Source organism: Solea senegalensis, linkage group LG16, assembly GCF_019176455.1.
Source record: "Solea senegalensis isolate Sse05_10M linkage group LG16, IFAPA_SoseM_1, whole genome shotgun sequence".
Classification (NCBI taxonomy): domain Eukaryota; kingdom Metazoa; phylum Chordata; class Actinopteri; order Pleuronectiformes; family Soleidae; genus Solea; species Solea senegalensis.
The window spans coordinates 16,768,300-16,785,737 of NC_058036.1; the positions used below are offsets into that span (position 1 = coordinate 16,768,300).

At 42.6% G+C, this 17,438-nt stretch overlaps 3 protein-coding genes across 3 annotated transcripts; all 3 read right to left on the reverse strand.

Moving 5' to 3' along the window:
* Positions 1–271: 271 nt before the first annotated feature.
* Positions 272–4,616, reverse strand: LOC122782614 (protein ANTAGONIST OF LIKE HETEROCHROMATIN PROTEIN 1). The gene is made up of 4 exons (XM_044047031.1): positions 4,291–4,616; positions 2,592–3,140; positions 1,332–1,492; positions 272–1,138 (listed from the first exon to the last, which is right to left on the reverse strand). The coding sequence occupies exons 1-4, from the start codon at positions 4,453–4,455 to the stop codon at positions 706–708; spliced, it is 1,308 nt and encodes a 435-aa protein (XP_043902966.1). The 5' UTR covers positions 4,456–4,616; the 3' UTR covers positions 272–705.
* Positions 4,617–5,740: 1,124 nt separating this feature from the next.
* tpgs1 (tubulin polyglutamylase complex subunit 1) lies at positions 5,741–7,272 on the reverse strand. Its single transcript, XM_044047795.1, has 2 exons — positions 6,910–7,272; positions 5,741–6,585 (listed from the first exon to the last, which is right to left on the reverse strand). The coding sequence occupies exons 1-2, from the start codon at positions 7,251–7,253 to the stop codon at positions 5,907–5,909; spliced, it is 1,023 nt and encodes a 340-aa protein (XP_043903730.1). The 5' UTR covers positions 7,254–7,272; the 3' UTR covers positions 5,741–5,906.
* Positions 7,273–7,723: 451 nt separating this feature from the next.
* LOC122783401 (inositol-3-phosphate synthase 1-B-like) lies at positions 7,724–16,814 on the reverse strand. Its single transcript, XM_044048179.1, has 11 exons — positions 16,542–16,814; positions 16,150–16,274; positions 14,821–14,982; positions 14,079–14,208; positions 13,453–13,646; positions 13,016–13,165; positions 11,591–11,809; positions 10,442–10,606; positions 10,241–10,354; positions 9,031–9,248; positions 7,724–8,604 (listed from the first exon to the last, which is right to left on the reverse strand). Exons 2-11 carry the CDS (start codon positions 16,261–16,263, stop codon positions 8,409–8,411), a joined length of 1,662 nt encoding a protein of 553 aa, XP_043904114.1. The 5' UTR covers positions 16,264–16,274; positions 16,542–16,814; the 3' UTR covers positions 7,724–8,408.
* Between the last annotated feature and the right edge of the window lie 624 nt (positions 16,815–17,438).

Here is a 17,438-nt window from a genome sequence, read left to right on the forward strand (position 1 = left end):
CTTTGCCTGATGATTCTGATGGCTGGTAAGTCCTACTAATATTTAATCCTTAATTATCAGCCTCTCCTACATGATCTGTTTAATCCTAATGCTGACAGACAACTCCATCTCAATCTAACCCCACTCTGCTCTAAGTGTGAGCTCTTCACAGCATGAGACCTGGTCAACAAGCATTTAGTAGCCAAGTGTCAAACCCTAGCAACTTGGGCTCTATTTGGCATTATGTGTCCATGTATTGTTGGTTATATACTAATGTAAACTGACAAGCATGAACTTTAAAACATGATGCTTTAATGTACAACACTTGTACATTACTGAATATTACATACTGAATATATGTGAGTATCAAAAGCCTAATTGTCCATAGAGACACAAACACAGTGGGGAAAGCCATTTTCTAAGTTGCTTATTGGTAGTGTAGCAAAATTGTGAAATTTGGACACAGGGTGGATCCAAAATACTGGGCCAATCAAAAGGAGTTTCTAGCCTTTTATGCATTATGATATTAGGACATCAAATTGTCAGATGTGTTTTTCTTTCCTTTTGAACAGTCTGATCTTTAACCTGTCAGGGTGGAATGAGGGTGGAACAGCTTTAACAGCATTAAGATACGTAACACTTAATACTGAAAAGTGGAAACAGTCAGACTCAGGAACAGTTCTACAGTGCAGCAACACTGCTTCAAAGGTTAACAAGAGTTTTTGTTCAATTATTTTGTAGTTCAAAATAATCACAGAAGAGGTTCCGGACGTCTTCGGCATGACTTTGGTCCAAACTGGTTGAGAGGAGTTGCTTGTGGCTGGGCTGAGGGCTCTCTGATTCGGACACCTCCATCTGCCACTCTACCTTGAAGGCGTCCCCATGGGACTCGCAAATGTTGTGCAGAATGCAGCAAGCCAGGATCATGGTGGGAACCACATCCAGTCCGCAGTCGTTCCTCTTGCTCAGACACTGCCAGCGTGCCCTCAGCCTCAGCAGCGCCTCCTCAGACACTTGGAGCGCTCTGGTGATTTGCTGGTTAAAGAGCTGCTGTGACTCTGTCAGTGCCACGTGACTTGCTCCTCTGCCTTTTTCTTCAGGATAAGCATTCATCAGCCAGCTTTGCAGCGGGTAGCAGGTCTCTCCCAGCAGCACGTACCTGGAGGTGACATATGATGTCCAGTCAGTTATGAAAATTACAGATTGAGAGATTCCTTTAACTCTGGGTCCAGCAACGTTCAAACTCACCTTTGTTTTCAGGTGAGGCAGTACTGTCATTAATTAAATCACAAAAACATAGCTCCTTAAAGAAGAAGGTTGGGGACCACTGTAAGGAAATGCTTGAACTTTACCTGAGTGGTTTTCCCATGAAAATGGGTAGTGTAGCAGGCGATAGTCCACCCTCTGCAGCTGTGGCCCACAGTGATGAGTTCTGCAAGATGTCAGCTGGGTCTGTCCCACCTGGGAAACTGGCACACACATCCCAGAATTGCCCTCGGCCGTTGACAGCCACCTGAAACAACAGAGAGACACTGATGCTACTTTTCCATTATACAGTTCAAGCACTACTCGGCTCTAGTCGGTTTGATATCAGTCACGTTGTTTGGCTGCACGGAACCTCCGTGACATCGTGAAACAAACTAGTGACGAGCAAAGCTGTTATTTTTGGTGTACTGAATTATTAGAAACAGGGAAAAGATTAATTCAGTATCTGCACGACCGGAGCACAGACACAGTCAGTCACTGAAATAAAATACAGCTGAACAGGCTGTGATTTGGCTCACTATTGCCAGCTTTCAGCAGTGTTGTCACTAATGGCGCATTTCCACCGGCTCGTCACGCCACGGCACGGTTTAAGTAGCGTTTCCACAAGCATAGTACCTGTACCAGGTACTATTTTTAGTAGAGGTAGGTAATTGTAGATATTAGAAGGAAGAGTAGAGATAAGTTAAAACTACTGAACAATCCTAAAAACGTGGGTTAATCTTCAACAACTACAGAAGGCTGGTGTAAAGTCACTAGCCATTTGTGTGTGTGTGTGTGTGTGTGTGTGGCATACAAAACAAGTCACCGCAGTCTCCCAGTTTGCCATGCAGTGATGACGTTAAGTAGGTACTTTTTGTAGTGGCGATGCACCCTAATCGTACCGTGTTGTGCCAAGTCGAGGTGAGGCGAGTAGAGCCGGTGGAAATGTGCCATAAATGCACCAGACTTCTCTGTTAAATATTGAAATTTTAGACATTTCCTTGCTAAATGTTGTAGATTAACGCATGTTTTCAGGATTTTTAAGTATTTTTAACTGATCTACTGTTTGGCATTTTTCGGTTTGATTCCTATGTTGTATGTTGCGTTTATGACTCTTTCAGTGACGACACTCTCTGACCAATCAGTGGCCGGCAGTCTGTTGTCACAATTTAGTATTGGCTCAGCTCGCTTGGAACCTCACCAGAGCAGGTACTTCCCTAATAGAAAAGCAAAAGAAACGAGTCAAATCAAGCCAAGCCATGCTAGACCGGTATCATGGAAAGTGCCATTAAAAGGCTGGAAGACAAAATTTGAAGTGGGACATATAGCAGGCATATTTTTGTAGCACCTCAACCTTTTTTTTTTACCTGAGACAGCACTGAAAGCCAACCGGCAGGATTAGCATAGTCGGATGCATTGTTAGATGGAGAGATGATAGCAGTGTGGAGTGTTGCTACAGCAGCAACACAGTGAGGAAAACCAAAACGAGACAGGAAGAGCTGTGCTGAATCTTCCAGCTCCTGTTCATCGGGAGTTCGCAGGTAGGCTGAGCTGAGGAGCGCTACGATGGCGTGACACATGTCTCTGACACACCGGCACACGGTGGACTTCCCCACACCGAACAGAGTGCTGATGGTACGGTACTCAATGTTTGATGCCAGGCGCCACAAAGCCACTGCGACACGTTTCTCCACCGGCAGTGCCAGGCGGAAGCAGGTGTCCTGGCGAGCCAGACGAGGCCTCAGTTTGTCACAGAGGTAGAAAAACGTCTCCTGGCTCATGCGGAACTTGTCCAGCCAATCAGAGGGCTGGAATTCTGTCATCACCACCCGCTCCCACCAGTCAGTTCGTGGAGTGGAGACCCAGGGACGTGTGCGGATGCGGGCATTGGAGGGCATATTTCCTGCTATCATCATCTGAGGAAGAAAATTCACATACATGATGAACATAGTTAAATATTACTACCGTGTCCACTTGAGTGGGATCTGTTGACACTACCATTCTCCTTCTCTTGAAAGGAAATCTTTTACAGATGGTTTGACAATATCATGTTTAATTGTTTTAGTATTATTATATAACTTTAATTGTGCTGGTATTTTTTTATTTGCCAATTCATTAATCAATAAAAAGAAAAGGTCTGGTTTCAGATGCTATAGTCTCACATGCTTCTGTTTTATATTGTTGTACAATCAAAACAACAAAAATCTTAAGACTTCACACTGAGCTTTGGGAGACTGTGACAACCATGTTATATATACTCTGACATTTTAAAGTCCAAACCATTAATGAGAAAAATAATAATTATTAATAAAAAGGTATAATAACCATTGTCTTTGGCTGTGTTTGTCTGTCTGTCTTTTGTGAGCAGCATAAATAAAAAAATTGACAGATTTGAGAATATATTAATGGGTTTCGTTTATGACCTATGAAGAGGATTATTCTGTTTTCGTGGCGATCTGGATCTGCATTAAGAAATGTTGATTGTAACCAGCGAGAAAAGGAAGTGTACCGACACTGACGCTTCAGGTGAAAACGTGCAAAATACTGAAGCTTTTCTGTCCAATTGCACATCAAATGGCAGTCACAATATTTGTCTGGAAGCAATTCAACCCTTCACCTAAATTGTACAGCCCTCGAATAAACAGCAAATACAGAACACAAAAGTACACACATTTCTGTGTCTGTATATTGCAATTAAATTAATAGTTTGAACACTTGTTTGTATGATTACATTTGCATATTGTTTCCAGTTGTAGGTTGGTGCATAATATGCCAAATATGTCCATTTAAAACTAAACTGTAGTCTAAACCAGGGTTTCCCACTACCCTGCTTGTTTTAGATGTTTCCCTGTTTCAACACACTGCCTCAAATAAGTGGGTCGTTAACAGGCTTCTGCAGGGCTTGCTTATTATCTAACCATTTGAATCAGGTGTGTTGGAGCAGGGAAACATCGGAAACAAGCAGGACCAGGATTGAGAAATTCTGGTCTAAACAATAAGGTGTACACCAGGTGAAGTGACTCTGGGCATAATGAGCCAGAGAGGGAGGAAGGAGACTGGACTGACCATGAGCATCCTCCTCTGTCTCTGGAGGAAATACTGTCGGTGTCTGACGCGTCTTTGAATCTCATTGCGCCTCTGGACGTTTGCGTTGTTTATGTCCCTCCTGCGCTTCAGCAGCATGTACGTCATCAGGAACATAAAAGACCGCAGCTCTTCCTCTTCCACCATGTTTCACGGCTACAACCAGGATGTCACGTTACGAGAATAAGTTAATAATCATAAAAGCTAAACATTATATGGTTAAAAAACAATTAATGGCGCCACCCCGGGCGATTCCGCATCTTCTACCATTTCTTTACAAACTTATCAACATTTTACAAAGGCTACTTCCGGCTAAATCTGGGGGTTTCCGTTTTGTGACAGTGACCATCAGAGCGGTGCTGCCATCTAGCGGATTTACAAAATAACGTTACGTAATGCGATCCAAATGTAGAAAATCATCAAATTGAGGTGTAGATGAGAAATAATGAGTTTATTTACTCAAGTAAATGTCCTGAAATCAAAGTCAAAGTCAAAGCACAATAATAATAAATTTACACAATTCTTTTTTTTGTTTTTACTGTGAATAGTGAATACACTAATATGCACTGTCTGCTCTTTTTGAGTCCCACTGTATAAATACTGTGTGGCTCAGGAAGTATTTCTCTATATTTAGTGAAAAAATACTAACATTCATAAATCATATTTTGGTGAAAAGAATGTTTGCTTGCAAAATACTAGAACACTTTTAATTTTGTTTCTTTAGGGTGATCTCTTCACTACTGGGTAGTTTTATCTGTAATCATGTGTCATACTTTATGAGGATGATCAAAGTATGTGTTAGTAAAGCAATATTTACAATATTACAGTTATAGAATCATGGAATAAAACCCATAAGAGATTTGTATAATGGACACAACAATTTAAAAATTCAAAGCTTAGTCATGTGACACCTTGTCTAAGTAGAAAAACATACTGGAATAAATCAGTTGTTGTTTCTGTGATTTAGTGCAGCTTATGTACGCCTCTCAACTATCCTGTGTTTCTTCCATAGAATGTTTCTTGCTACAGTTATGTCATCAAGGACAGAATCACAGCCTACATCCTCTAAAATAATCAACATCTGTCTCTGACAGACTCAACAAAACACACAAAAATAGCATGTTTGTAGAAAACCATTTATTATGGGGACGATCCACTGGATTGGAGCAGATGTAGCTCACTCTTTTTGAAGTGAACATTTAATGGAAAGGACGCTGAACAAGAACGGGAGGACAAATACTTATGTCAACGGCTGTGTTTAGTCTGACTGAGGAACTCCATGTCCTTCACACATCAGAGCGACTGTCGGTCTGTTCAGATAAAGAAGACGCCAGTGACATTCATATGTTTAAGAACAGAGTTTGAAGAGTAGGATTTATCTTGAGTTCGCCCTGTGTCAGCTGGGTTTGGTACCAGCGCCCCCCCCCCCATGACCCTCAAGTGGAGGATAAAGCAGTAGAGGATGGATGAATGGATGAATGGATTGGGTTTAGTGTTAGTAACATCAGTGTGTAATCATCTGCAGCAGACGGAGGATCATCATCTACTCTGTAAAATTGCTGTAAATTTTATAATTTATTAGAAAGCAGAGGAGACACCTAGGACACTACTTTAACTCGAGTGATGAACAAATCCGCTGCTGCGTTCTCAAACTCTTTGGCGTCCATGTTGCCACCTGGACCCCGCGTCTGTGCCCCAGACATGGCCGCAGCTAACTTGTGGGGAGAGATCTTGGCGCTGGCCTTCAGGTAGCGGATAGCCTTCACATTCGCCTCCAGACAGACATTTGCTTTAGTGTTCGCATTAACGCAGCAGGTGGCATCACAGCCCTGGGAAGTCTCCAGTGCTTCCTTCAGGGTCCCCAGCACGGCCAGACACAATGCCCGCGAGGCAGGCCCTTCGTCTGGGCAGCAGACCTCAGCGTAAAGCCTCTGAGCCTGCCGGATGTAGTCTGAGAAAACGGCACACGTGAGCACGCCATGGCGGAAGACATCGTAAGGGACGGCCTCATGGTCGTGGCAGTGGAGCCGCCGGAGGAGTGGAGCGGAGGTGGAGGCAGGGACTCCACCCTCACTGCACAGACACTGCAGAGTCTGTGTGTAGAGGCTACCTCTCACTCCTCCTCCCTCACCTTCACCACCTCCTCCTCCTCCTCCTCCTGTGGGGCTCTCGGTGCAGGAGCCTTCCTGGCCCTCAGGAGTCTCACCTGAATGTTTGCCGGGCCCTGTGAGGTTCAGGAGGTCGTAGGCCACACGGACATTGTTGCTGAAGGCAGATCTGGGTTTAATGTGAAAAGTTCCATTAAAGAAGAAGTCAGTCATGAAGTAGAACATTAACTAAACAGGTTTTTAAAGCTCCAGCGTGAAACATATGTTGCCAAAACACTGCTAACATAAACAGGTTAAATCAGTGTTAATTTCATCAGACGAGACAACAGGAAATATATTCATCAACACCCTTTTATCTATGACTAAGACAAGACAACAACGAGACTGCAACAATGTCCTAAAACACTATATTAAGACTATATTAACATGCGTGATTAAATGTTAAATGTATTTGTAAAACTCAGCTGACTCAGTGTGAGTTTGGAGCGCTAACCTCTGGGAGTGATGCGCCAGGCGCAGGTGCCATAGCGCCCGGTTGAGATGCTGCTGCTCTCGGGCGCCTGCGCTCAGCGGGCCGTTGCTCAGCTGATCCCCGTCGCCGCATCCAGCTGTGCCGGCGCCTCTGTCCGACATGGAGGCCAGGTGGCAGAAGTGGTCGGCAAGAAACCCGATAGGATCGTCCGACCTGGCCTCGACCATCTTGAGGATGGCCCCGCGGAGCAGCTCTCCTACTCCCGCCTGCGACAGAAACTCCCGGTCGCTGTCCGATTTGGTGGCCTTGCCCTCGGGCATCTCGGGAGCAGCGACTCCTGACCGGCGTTTCTCTTTGTCCGCCATTGCTGTTGACGTCCCGTGTCGCAGCAACGGCAGCGGAAGTCGTAAAACCGGAAATTGACCATTTATTTATTTCATTAATACAAATTAATGAATTAACAACAATGAACCCAATCTATAATGTATGAATTATATTAACTATATATTTAAAAAAGGAAATTAATTGATCCACTGAGGCAAAACGATGCAATAAAAGAAATTGATTGTTGCGGCTGATCAGTATGTATTATAGTTAAAATTAACTTTAAACAAGCTCAGTGGAATCTGACATTTTATATATGAATAATCTAAAATTGTTACATGTTACATTTTCAACTTTGACCTTTTACGATAATATTTGACTTTAAAATCAGTATTCTGGCTTTCACTAGGTTTCCTTTTCTTAAATAGTGATAAAAATCCCAAGCATTTAAGTTGTCGTTGCATTGTTGCTGCACTCACTCACTCACAAAGCAGACTCATTTGATATTTTATTGAAGAACTTCATTACTTTTTTAAAAATACAACATCATAATATTATTTTGTGACAATACGAGTTACACATAAATCACATTTAGAATGGCTCAATGAGCGGTAAGGTGACTTAGTGTTATTTACTGACTTCTCTGCCTGATCCAATGTTTTTAAGCCAGTAATGTGTATGGCTTTATTGTTGTATGTTTTTAATGTTGGATGTATTGTTATGCATTGTTATATCTATTCATCAATACAAAGAAAATCAAAATATCTAACAAAACCAAAATGTTGATTTTCAATTAATATCTGTACTTCCTTACTCAACCTGCTGCCATTACAGTCAGACTCCATATAAGTGGCAAAAAAATTGATAAGACAATAAAAACATGTACATTTTCTGTCATTTAGTCTCACAAAAAGCATTTAAATAAAACAACAGGCAGTAAAAGAAACAACAGTAACACAAGCCCATGACCTGACAACTGGTTGATTGCCTTTTAAATGTATGCTGTGGAAAGAATGATGCACCATGATTGTCATTAATGGGACAATACTTTGTGGTCTTTTAACCTAAACCATATCTCCCATAAATATCATATCAAGTTTAAATAATGGGGGCATTTGTTCTTTTTCTTCAAGGTAATATCTTTAAAAATGATGGAGTTGCACCTCTATTTAGAGCAGTACTTTTCAAATGTGCAATCATAATGCACGCGCCGCGACATCAGCATGTGTTGAGATGCCATTCATTAGCGGTGAATGGGTTCCGTTAGTGAAGAGGACTTTTTTTGACGCGGGGACTTCACCGTTAATGTAGACATTATGCGGAGGCAGGAAGTCTCTCTGCAGCTTGTGCTCCAGGAGCATGTGGTTCTGAGGAGGGAGGCCGAGGCACGCTCTGAGGAAGACAAAGAGGGAAGACACAAGTCAATGTCTGACACAAACATCAACAGCAGAATTCCATTCTAAAATCCATACTGTGCTCTAAATGAGAACGTAATTTACAAAATCTACATCATTTTCTATTGAAGGAGAGCTGAAACTAGCGAGTGAGACCATTAACCTCTCAGGAAAATATTTACTGATGTTACAAATCAAGTGAGGACTAGGCTCATTTTACTAGAGACATATATTCAATCTTTCTTCTTACAACAAGAGGCATCGCCCCCTGGTGCCTTTTCAATATTTTCTTATTTCCTGGTTGGCTTCTGGTTATACCTGGGTACCTAAAATATCTTTTAAATCTTCCTTTTCTTTGTTAAACTGGGGGATGAGGTCGCGCAGCAAAAGCCAACCAACACCTTAACGTGAAACTGATGCACACCTCATGATGTTTTCTATGCTGGCTCTCTGGCGGAAGAAGGCGTTGATGACCGGGGTTCCTGGTGGGACCAGGGGTGCCTTGCAGAGGAAGGAAAGCAGCGCTAAGACACTGTGGAAAGACTGGAAGTCCCTCTCCCCCTGAGGCCGTACTGTCACACGCTGACAAAGCTCTGTCAGGATCACCAGGTCCAGAATGATTGGGCTGGCCAACAGAGAGTCCTGGTGCAAAGACAGAACAATGGGGTGAGAAACTATGGGGCATTAGAGGGATAAAGGAATGGTTTAAGATGTTCTTGAATTATGTGGAGTTCATTTGCTGCAGCAAAACATAGTTCCCTGCAGGGTAGAAAGTTAGCGGGCCTTCATCTTGCATCATTAAAAGTCTTAAATGTGATGTGGGAGAACTCTCATAGTGGCCTGATTGAAGAAACAAGGCATTTCCTTTTCATAAAATTGCCCTAGAAATTAGCCTTAATGTCATGGATACATATTTCCGGGGGAAAAAAAGTTCATTTCCGACCCTGGTTCCCTGCACTGATAGTGATAGTGATACTGTTGCAGTACTAGTACCACGGGAATCCCCATAGCTTGACTACTTCTTTCAGTTTTACACATTGGCTTTATTTTCAGCTACAATGACACATAAAACTTACTCATATCTATTATTTAAGTGACTGAACTACTTCATTTTGCTTTTCTACTCCCACTGCAGCTGCTGTAGATTTTCTGGATATTTAAATTTTGGGGGGGGAGATAATTTGTAAGATTTAATTTGTTTGTAGAAAAAAAGTGTGATGATCCCTTTAATAACTGGTGCACTCTCTGCTTTCAGTAATCATTTATGTATTGCAATAAAAAAGTACTTATTATACTATTTCAACATTGCTTAATGTACCGTGTGTGTGAACAATAAATGGAATAGATAATAGTAGTGAGCTTAAGAAGGTTGGCCCCTGAAACAGGAAATGGCTATTGTAATATGTAGGTGACCTGTATTTTTAAATTAGCTCTGATACTCGTTGAGAAGGATTAACAATAAGCTCCGTCTCCTGAGCCTCCTCCCCCATAACTGCAGTCGGAGAAGTCAAGGTGTTAAGTTCATCTATTAGGAGTTTGGATTTAGAAACTATACAAATATAGCAGCTTAATGATAAGGTAGGGTGTGGTTTTGTTTCTGATACACGCAATTACAAACTTTATTGACCACTGACCTCACAGGTGTTGTGCAGAGCTATAGTATTGGTTCCGCCCATCATTATTTCTGAGGTGTATTCATCCATGGCACGCTTGCTGTCCCCCACACAGGGAACGTACTTAATCACCACCTGAAACAACACACAGAGATGATCTTTATTAAGTCGGACCAGGTGTGTTGTTTGTTTAACACATGCAGGCGAATTCTTGTCACTCACACAGTGGTCTGGTTTCTCTCCAGGCTGGTACAGGATGGGGTTTGACCGCACCATGTCGTCCACCACGTTGCTCTTGGAGATCTCTTTGGAGCGGAACTGCTGCGGAGCAGACAGGTTTTTCCCATCGTTGTTGCCGAGGTGGTTGTAGCTGACGATGGAGGTTGGCTGTCAAAAGAAGAAAAAAACAATTCGCTTAGAAAACGATCAATACGACGCTACAGTAGTTAGTGTCCTTCCGTGTTCTTCTAATGTGTTTAAAACATTGTGTACATTAAATATCCTCGGTTGAAGCTCCCCATTTTGCTTCCCAGTCTATATTTTTAATGCCAGAGTCACCTTATCGCTCACTTCATCTTAATCTAACTTCACTATACCAGTGTGTGAAGTATATGTGAAGAAGAGGAGGATGAAGAGAGCAAATGTTATGAGAATAAATCTGCCTCCTGTTAAAAGCTCGTAGCCGGCTTTGCTCGACCTATTTGCGCCACTGTATTTTAATGTTGGCGATGATGGTGTTACTTTGAGAGCTCAATATTCTCTCAGGTGGTAATGCATCTCCACAGTAGAACTTAATTGGTCTCGTGCTCTAGACGTTTTTGAGCAGTGTAGTGAGGCTTTTTAGCTTTGATATTGTTCAGTATTTACATTCACTGCTGGAGTTCAGTGTGTTCAAGTGCTACTCACAGTATTACCAAACCAAAACAAAACACTTTGTAGCCTGCAAATGAAAACGTTTTTTTGTGACTATGCTGGTGATGTTTCTTTAATCTCCGACGACATATCATGGTCGTTCTTGGTATTACATTTCTTACATAATTATTATATCACCTTTAAAACTACTACAACTCTCTAATTTTTGCCTGTTTTGTTTGTGCACTATAAACATTAGTATGTGGCGATGATGTGCTTCAGATAAATTAGTTTTGTGGGAGTGGCACACATCGAATTAAACCATGTAGTCGCTGGTGGTTAAGCAGTTGTCGGAACAATTACAATGAAGATGAGACTGATACTACGACTCCCTGCGGTCTACATTAAGCTGTTCAGGAGTTAGTGCTCTGCAGTGTAGCTGACTGTCTTTCAAACGAGTGACTCAGTCTGATCAGTATCCATCAGCCTTCCTTCTCCTCAGGTGTCCCTTTTCCTCACCTTGATTCCTGCACTGACCAGAAAGTCCACAAGCACCGACTTGATCTTGGTCTGACCGGATTTGAAGTCATCTCCTCCAATGAACACGCCTTTCTGCACGGCCAGCTCGATGGCCCCTGGGACAAAAGTGTTCTGCGGGGAGCCGTTGATGAAGGCGCAGTCCTCCAGTATACTGGCCACTGCAAAAAGAGTGGAGGGAGAAATTTCCTCTGCTCCAGCCTGATGGATACAGCAGGAGGAAAGGGGGGGGAAATTTCTCATCATATTACACCAAAGCAGAAAGCTCGATACACTGTGCCCCTGGGAATGTCTTAACATAAGCTTTGTAAAGCAGCAACTTTATCAAATATTTAAACCCGCGATATAAACTCTTATTGTAGCCGACAGCAGTGCAAGTATGCAGAAGACACAAGATGAGATAATAACTCACCCAAGAGGTTCAAATAATAACTCTAATCCCCTAATCTGTTATAAAAGGAATAGCTGACTGTTTCAGGGTCGTTCTGGCATTTAATTTACAAATACACAGCAGAGAGCTCATCTCTTCATCCTCTAAAGCTTTAATAATCACAAAATATGATGGAGGATTATAGTTCAGTTTTCAGCATTAGGGGGAAATTTAGGTTGACTGTTTGTTTGAGATATTGACAAATTATCAACAATGACTTCGCCGAGCACACCAACCTTGCACCGTCTTAAGTCAATGATAGCGATATACTGTAATAGTATGTCTGCATCATTTTCTTGCACTTGAGAAAGAGTCTTCTCCAAATGGAAATCAAAGATGGTAAACTGCTCACTTCACGCATGAGTTCAAATGCGTCATCTGGTGACTTTGGTGATTGGAATTCTCAGTTTGGATTTACCCGAGTTACACATTAACTTAATGATGTAGTAGACCAGCAACTACTGTATCCCTGTGAGGTAAAAAGAGATTAACCAACTTCTTCTTCTTCTACTTTTTTCTTTTCCTCCTGCCCAGTTGCTCCATCTTTACCACCCTAGCCCTGCCCTACTCACAGATAGTCCACGGAGGCTCCTGCCTGACCTCATCCGTCAACCTGTCCATCACAATTGCAAACAAAAAGGGGCCCAGAGCTGGTCCCTGATATTAATCCCACCTCCACCTTGAACCTCTGTCACTCCAGCTGCACACCTCACCACCGTCTTCTCTGCATCTCCCAACTTCCTCACACAATACCACAGTTCTTTTCTTAGCACCCGATCATAGGCTTTCTCTATAAAAGGCTGTCTAACAGTGAATCAAGTGGCCAACATATTCTTAAGCAGGCATACAATTTATCAAGTGAACCTGTTCTTCTTGTTTTCAGGTCCCAGGCCGATTTATGGAAAGTCAGTCTGTCGTGCAACCACAGCACGTAAAAGGTTTCTGAACCAAACTCTCCACATGGCTCCTGCTCTCACCTGGATTGCAGCGAGCAGGTTCTCTGCAGTGTCATTGGTCCCGGCTATGATGTCACAGAAGCGCTCAGTGTTTGCCGTCCACAGAACAATGACTCTGTCCACACCGCTTGACTTACGGAAGTCCCTTATGTCGGCTCGGACCTGCTCCACCTGCAATATCATGTATTATTTAAGTACAATTAAAATGTACAATAGAAACGAAGTGGACGGAGGTGATATAACGTGATCCTTTTCACAGCAGGCATTTTGACGACTGCATTAAATTAGATTTAGACCAGTCAGTCCCAGGGCTCTGTGGCAAAGTGCATGCTCACTCATTGGGGTATTTAATGACTCCATTAAGTGTCTCAGCAATTATCATTAACATCTTTAATGTACACCTGGGCCTTTCCTGCTCTGAAAAGAGACAATGTCATGCCATGAAATGGGTCCATTACCTGCTCGGCCAGTGTCCCTGTGAGGACATTGTCAGCTCGGCTCTCTTGGTTTGCAGCAATGAATTCTGGGATATAGATGGATGGTCTAGGTTTGATTTGGCTCATGTGTGGTCGCAGCTGCTCCTGCAATGACCAGTCGAGCACCTGCGCTCGCTCCATAGCGCTGCCCAGATCCATTGAGGAAATATCCCAGCCTAAAAGAATACACACACACACTTCAGGTTAAAGGTCCAGTGTGTAAAATTAAGGTAAAACTATTTCCATTTGGCAGACATAGAACATGTAATAATAAATAAATTACCACCTGATTGTAGGATTTTTATATTTAAATCAGGAGCAGCAGAGGTAGCCATTTGAACACTTTTTGATTTTTAATGTTCAACAAATGCTACCATAGTTTCTCCTACATGCTTGGACGGGAAGGGTGAGGTAAGAGAAATTCTGCTGCACACTATGCCTTTAACAAAAAAAATACTTAACTGACCATCTTCACCTTCCTGACCTCTACAGCTGCCTTAAGGTCAGATTTTGTTGCCGTTAGCACATACTTACTCTCTCACACCTACACATACATGCACTTTTTCTGTTTCAGGGGTTAAATGTTCAGTATCTGCAATTGTCTGTACCATCAAAGATAATATCATTAGGGTGCACCATGGGAAGGAGGTCACGGAAGGGCACATTGACCTCGCCCTCGAGCCCTGATCCCAGACAAACAGTGGAGGCCTGCAGCAGGGAGCCAAAGTAATTTGCTTTCTAAAGAATGAGGAAGACAGAGAGAAGAAAAGAAAAAACATTGGGATTTTAGTCCTTCTATGGAGCAAAAGTTTTACAGAAATCACAAAAACCAGGTCTTACATTTAATAAGTCCATATAAAGAGAAAACCCAGAGACCAGAGTCAGTTAAGCACTTCACATTCTGCTGATCATGTCAGTCTAATGAGCTCCTCCATTGCACCGTGAGAGATTTAAATCATGGGACAAGATCTTTTCACTGCCCAGTGTTAGCCTCGGGTTACCACATCCTGGTTTAGTCTACTTATATGTATGTGAAGGAAGACTGAAACGATGGTGTGTTTACAGAAAATAATGAAAAAGACAAAGGTTGTAAAAGGGAAGGTTCTGTTTCTGTGTGGATAGCACTCTAGTACTGAGTATACCAGTGTTTCCCAACCCTGGCCCTCAGGGAACACTGCCCTGCATGTTTTAGATGTTGCCCTGCTCCAACACACCTGATTCAAATCAAGCATTGCAGAAGCCTGATAACGAGCCATTCATTTGAATCAGGTGTGTCATCACTTTGAATCTGTTAAAAAGAACTTCTTGTTTGTATCTCTACAATCGCATCCGTATCACTGCATCACTTACCTTTACTCCAGTCTTGTTCCTCCAGGTGAGACCCAGCTTGTTGGCCAACACTGTGGCTGTGACCGTGGTGCCATTGTTGCCTCCCCAGCCCACCAGCATCACACCCAGCTGGGGAACATGCCTCTCAGTGCGGAATGTCATCTCAGTGGTGCAGGGCGTCACCTGTTTCCCAGTCAGACCAGCAGTTTGTCAGAGACTAGTCTACATAAAGGGATCACAGCAGTTGCTACACCCGTCTACGTGTCGATGTCCAGAGCCTGGAGGGCTCGGAGGTCCCTACTGCATCTTTACATGAATACTCAGTACTCATAACTACATTATCACATGAGTGCTAAAAATTAATTACTACAAATTTCCCAGTGCTCAGTAGTCATTACTTTTAAGGATCATATCAGTGTTGTCTCCTTCCATTGTCCCCCATCCCCTCCCTCCCTGTTACATGTATGTTTGGTCTCTGTCTCCCTCTGTCTGTCTGTTCCTGCTGCTGGCTGGGCGTGGCTGACCTATCTTCCAACCTTCCAACACACCTGTTCTGCGTCTTTTTTGCCTCCTGCCGACAACCACTTTGATTAATGTGTGTTTTCCTCGGCTTCAGTTCGTCTGCCTTGCCCATTCGCTTGCTTTCCATGTTCAGACCCAGACACTGTGTTTAACCCCAAACCCCCTACGTGGACTTACAGAACCCCAAATACCCCCTGGACTTGATCTGAATAACTCTTTTACATTGCCATCCAATTTCTGCCAATGAAACAGCTTGGGGAACTCAGTCATTAGTCAGTCATTACTACGCTGTTACATGAGCACTAAAAAGGCATCACTAAAAGTGCTCAGTAGTCATTACTACATTATTATTAGTAGAAGTTTCCCTGGGGATCAATAAAGTACCTCTCATTATTACATGTCAACATAGTAGGCATTACTACATGATTTATTATTACACTGTTATGAGTACTGTGCAATCATTCTTTCATTCATACATACATACATATAGCCAACACAACATTATTACTCAAACAGTAGTCATTACTACACTATTGAGTACTAACAAGTCATACTACATTAGGTATTAGATATTACTACACTGCAATATGAGTACTGAGTAAGTATTACATCAAGTAGTAGTAGTTATTACAGTATTAAATGAGAACACATTGCTACATTATCAAATTAGTACAGTAGATATTGGGTACATAAGTACAGCTGTCTAGTGATTATAACCTCATTACATACATGAGTTCTCATGCCCAGTATGCATTGTCGCATGAATAATAAAATACACACGTGATAATAACATACGAGACGATATTTAAGGGAAGACAGCAGACTTACTGTGACTTTGTTGCCCTCTTTGCTCACGGACGTGGTGTGATACTGATACTGAGCCACTATGTGTGTATCTGTGTACCTCACATTGGGGCTGTTAACGTGGATGTTCACAGACATGGCCGCAGAGTCTGCAACACAGAAGGGGGAAAACATAATTTGTTAAACTCTCTCTCTCTCTGTGTCGCAAAAAACAAAACCTGCCCTACGAGTAGTGATGCGTTTCACGACACATCGACACGTCCGTCCCTAATTTAATATTGAATTATGTGACGCAGCACACTTGAACTGCGTCACATAATTATTACAAAACAAACAGTTGAGTTGTCTCTCGTTGTTACGGCTGGAGAAAAGAAATCGTAACATTTACAACTGCAATTATTTTTACTGTAACTCACCGTTAAAAGCAAGGAGCAGCCTCAGATATACAGGAAGTAAATGAATGAGTCGCGCGACTGCACTAAAATCCCGTCAACTGCCACACAGTAGACCGGTAAACCTCGATGTGTTCGTCCCGCTGTGGAGAAGATACTTCTGAAGAGTCTCGCTTTCTAGAATGACTGGAAATTCCAGGCGGTCCACTTACATTCGATAAGAAATGCCGGGCACTGTTCTTGACGCGCTCACGTGATCGACCAAAATTGGCAGATGGCAACGAGCCAATCAGAGAGTTCGGAGCAGGTTCTACGTCACGCTACGTACGACTGTCGAGAATTGCGTCTCTGACGTGTGGACGCACACAGCCGAAACAGAAGCTTCCAGACGTTTTTCTGCAAAGCCTTGAGAAACAAAAAAGTATACTTTACGATATTATATTGTGTAAAATAACATCGTTCATATATTATGCTTCGTCTGCACTTGACACTTGTGTGATGCAACTGTCACAGTCACTGATTGAATAAACTGATGCGATAATGTACTTTGATGTGTCCTCTGTGGTCGGGTTGGATGCATGGCGTCTCAACAGCACAACTAAAAAAAAGTATATATTTTTCGTTTCCAAGACGTACAAAAGAAACGCGTGTAAGATCCCGTTACAGCTGTGCGCGTTCGCGCGACAGGGATATAATTATCTGCAGTCATGCATAAAGTAGCACAACACCTGTAGTTCGGCTGCGTTTTCCAGACAGTGCGTCTGATCCATAAAGAGCCGGATACGATTAGAAAAAAAAGACATGAGCGGATTCACCTAAGCTCGTTTTCGTGTGTACAGTAGTTGGAACAACAGCGTCTTGTTACTTCAAGATATTACGTGAATGACCCCTGTAGCAAAGGTTTAATCTGATGTGATTGCT